This window comes from Nicotiana sylvestris, chromosome 7, assembly GCF_000393655.2.
Source record: "Nicotiana sylvestris chromosome 7, ASM39365v2, whole genome shotgun sequence".
NCBI lineage: Eukaryota > Viridiplantae > Streptophyta > Magnoliopsida > Solanales > Solanaceae > Nicotiana > Nicotiana sylvestris.
The window spans coordinates 142,338,667-142,342,493 of NC_091063.1; the positions used below are offsets into that span (position 1 = coordinate 142,338,667).

A 3,827-nucleotide genomic window follows, 5' to 3' on the forward strand; every position below is an offset into this window, starting at 1 on the left:
AAGGAGCTGGTGACTTGTAGTAGTTCTTTGAAGGAGGTAGAAACTTGTAGTAGTTCTTTGAAGGAGGTTGAGACTTGTAGTAGTTTTTTGAAGGAGCTAGCTAGCGACTTATAGTACTTTACGGGTAATGGTGACTTAATATTTCTTTGAAGGAGCAGGTGACTTATAATAGTTCTTTGGCGGAGCAGGTGATTTGTAGTAAAGAGTAGGTACATGATACTTAGATGGAGATGGTGATTGTAATACTTCTTAGAGTTGTGAGAAGGTGAGGGAGAAGTATAAACATATATCACTACAAAAAATCACCTGTTTACTGACACATATTACCGAGGGACGTCCCTTGGTAACAAGGCTTTACCGAAAGAAGTCCGTCGGTAAATGGTAAATAGGTAAATCTTTTCTCGGTAAAATAAACTGACAGAATCCCTCGATAATTACTGATGGACCCCATCAGAAAGCCATCAGTCTGACACTATTTGGTCAAATAATTTTACTTACTGACTGATATCCGTCGGTATATTATAAAATAATATAATATCAATAATATCAATACCGACGGATTTCCTTCGGTGATTAAAAATAATAATTTAATACTACCGACGGATACCATCACTATATTTAGAATTTTCATTTAGTAATTTAAAAATATGAATAAATTCATATTCCGTTGGATATCCGTCGGTATGTTCAACAAAATTTGAAAATTTGGTGTAAGTCTACTGACAGACTCCCTCGGTAAGTAAAAATTCTGGATTGACAAATGAATAATTTTTCCGACGGACACTGTTGGTAAGTCCCTTGGTAAATCTGCTATATTTTTGGCAGGCAGTGCTTACTGTAAGAACAAAGTTCAAAATATTATATAAATGCAATAGCGATTGAGTCCGTCGATAACATTATTTTCTTTTTCATTTATTTTTTTAAATATATCGAGAGACACTGTCGATACCTAAAAAAATAATTTAAAAATATAAATACACGAGAGAGTTCGTCGGTAAATTACCGACGGAGTGCATCGATACAACCAACTAAATTTTGATCGATCAAAGTATCATTATTTACCGAGAGTTGTCCGTCGGTTATTTTAAAAAAAAATTAAAAATTAGAAAGTTCAAAAGTACCGAGGGACTCCGACGAAAATTTCCTCAAAATAGCGACGGAAAAAAGTCCGTCAATACTGCTGCATCGGTAAACATCTATTTTTAGTAGTGATAAGAGTAATCAGCAACAACAGTACTAGCTACAAAGCAAATTGCCAAAGCAGTAGCAACAGAGGCGTATCCAGGATTTCAAGAGAATGGGTGCACCGTTAAATTTTGATAGACATTGGTATGATATAGGAACAACAAGTATAATTTTACAATGACAATAAGTTCATGAGCAAACTATAATTAATATTATAGTCACACAAAAAAAACATCATTCACTTTACAATTGTTCTCGACGAGTTTTCATACTTTGAAAACGGTTAATAATAGCATAATTACTTACAGTCTTAAATATTCCACGCTCTATATAGCAAACTAAACAATTGTTTAAAAAATCTTAATCCATTCTATTGCGTAAATCATTTTTGATGTACTTCATCGATGAGAATGCTCTTTCCACACTTGCGGTATCAACAGGTATAATCAAAGTTAACTTCACAAGTAAATATACATGTGTCCAAGTCTGATCAACTTTTGTCTCAACCATAACTCTAGCAAGATCTTTAATTCCTTTCAAGTTAAGAAACTTGCTATCACACTTTTGAGCATAGACAATGAAGCTATCGAGTTGAAAATCAAGTTCCCGAAGCTTGTTTTCATCAAATTCACTTGGATAATACTTGGCCAGTTTCATTATCTTGTTCTTGTCAAAATTTGCAAATGAATCAACCGGACTCAAACTAGCCATACCAAGGAGTAAGTCACTAGTCACTACATCAAACCGGCTATTAAGCTCTTGAAGCTCCAAATCAATAACGACATAAAATACTTCCACACGAAAGTGATGTAAATAGGAAACTTCGAATCTCTTACGTTTCGACTTTCCAATAACATAGTCTTCATCCATGTTGGGAATTGCAATGTCATGTTTACTACAAATTGAGCAAACCTCCTCCATCAAAGAGTCCCATTCCTCTTCTCTCATCTTTTGTAGTCTTTTCTTTGCAAGGTCAAGCATTCCCATAGCACTAACGATATCTTGATCTTTCTTTTGTAGAACTTTGTTCAATTCATTAGTCAATAGCAACACCTTAAACATCAAGTTCAACATAAATACAAATGCAAATTCTTGAATCATGCTAAAAAGATTTTGTGCGGCAAATCTATCAAGATGATATAGACACTCATGTTTCATATCTTTAAGCACATTAACAATTGAAGAAAATAAAACTATGAAATTGTCCAAGGTCTTATAATGAGACCCCCAACAAGTATCACCCGGTCGTTGGAGGCCTCGTTCTTGATTCAAACCTTGCCCGGTAAGAACTTCTCCAACTTTAATCAAGTCTTCCAATTTATCCAATTGATGTTGCCGAAGTGAATACCTGCGCTTAAAAGAAGCTCCAATAGTATTCACAATATTAGTGACAACATAAAAAAAATTATCCACATCCGAATGCTTTTTAGAAAGAGCCACAAGTGCTAGTTGCAATTGATGAGCAAAACAATGAATAGAATATGCAGACGGAGTATCTTTCAAAATCAAAGATTTGAGGCCCTTTTCCCCCCCTTGCATATTACTAGCACCATCATAACCCTATCCACGTATCTTGGATGGACTTAATGAATGTTTCAAAAGCAAAGAATAAATCTCTTTTAGTAATGGTTGGGAAGATGCGTCACTCACATGGACAATACCCAAGAATCACTCTATAATCATTCCTTTTTTGTTGACATATCTCAAAATTAGAGCCATTTGCTCCTTATGTGAGATGTCTTTTGATTCATCAACTAATATTCCAAAAAAATCACCACCCAAGTCTTCGATAATAGCTTTAGTTATTTCTTTAGCACAAGCTTCCACAATCTCTTTTTGAATTGTCGGACAAATCATCATATCATTTTGTGGAGCATGGCGTAATATTACTTTTTTCACATCCGGATGCATATCGCCATGCCATTCCAAAAGTTCAAAAAAAGGGCCTTTATATTCAGAATCTTCACTTTCATCATGTCCACAAAATGGAAATCCCATCTTAAGAGAAACCTTGCCACATCTATTGAGGCTTTTAAGCGCATACGATAATCACTTTTTACTTTTTCGCTTTGCTTGTCGAAAGAAGAAAGAATCGATTGACGTTGATTTTTCAAATCGTGCATCCTATTAAAACACTTATGATAGATATTGTTCACATCACCAACATGTGCCTTAAGTCTTTCCACGGCTTTGTTCCAACCTCTAAAACCGTCTTTTGTAAATGCATCTCCCCCATTACCACGACTTTCGAGTTCATTCTTGAATAAATAGCAACACAAACAAAATGCAGCATCCGCTTTAATGCTATACTCCAACCGTTGAGAATATGGTCCTTTAAACCAAGTGGGACAAAATTGACGCATTTTGTTCCCAAACTTAGTTTTAGGAAAGACATGGCCTATCGGTTTACAAGGCCCCATTTGAATATAATATCTCCTCACTTCATCTCGAATATTAGGACCATAACTCGAAATAGGTAATCTTTCTTTGGGATCCACTTCAAGAGATTCCAAATTAAGCTCTAAATGTGGGGAAGAATGTGTTTCCCTTTGAATTTCCGGATTTATTTGTGAACTCGCAGATGGCCGACTAAAACTAGAACTTGGTTGGCCAACATTTAGCTTGATGAGAAATTTATCCAT

The 3,827-nt window shown here is 35.1% G+C and overlaps 2 protein-coding genes across 2 annotated transcripts; both read right to left on the bottom strand.

Annotated features, from left to right (window-relative positions):
* Positions 1-1,545: 1,545 nt before the first annotated feature.
* On the bottom strand, positions 1,546-2,724 carry LOC104246941 (uncharacterized). Its single transcript, XM_009802852.2, has one exon. The coding sequence runs from the start codon at positions 2,722-2,724 to the stop codon at positions 1,546-1,548; it is 1,179 nt and encodes a 392-aa protein (XP_009801154.2).
* Positions 2,725-3,080: 356 nt separating this feature from the next.
* LOC104246942 (uncharacterized) lies at positions 3,081-3,827 on the bottom strand. The gene has a single exon (XM_009802853.2). It carries the CDS (start codon positions 3,825-3,827, stop codon positions 3,081-3,083), a length of 747 nt encoding a protein of 248 aa, XP_009801155.2.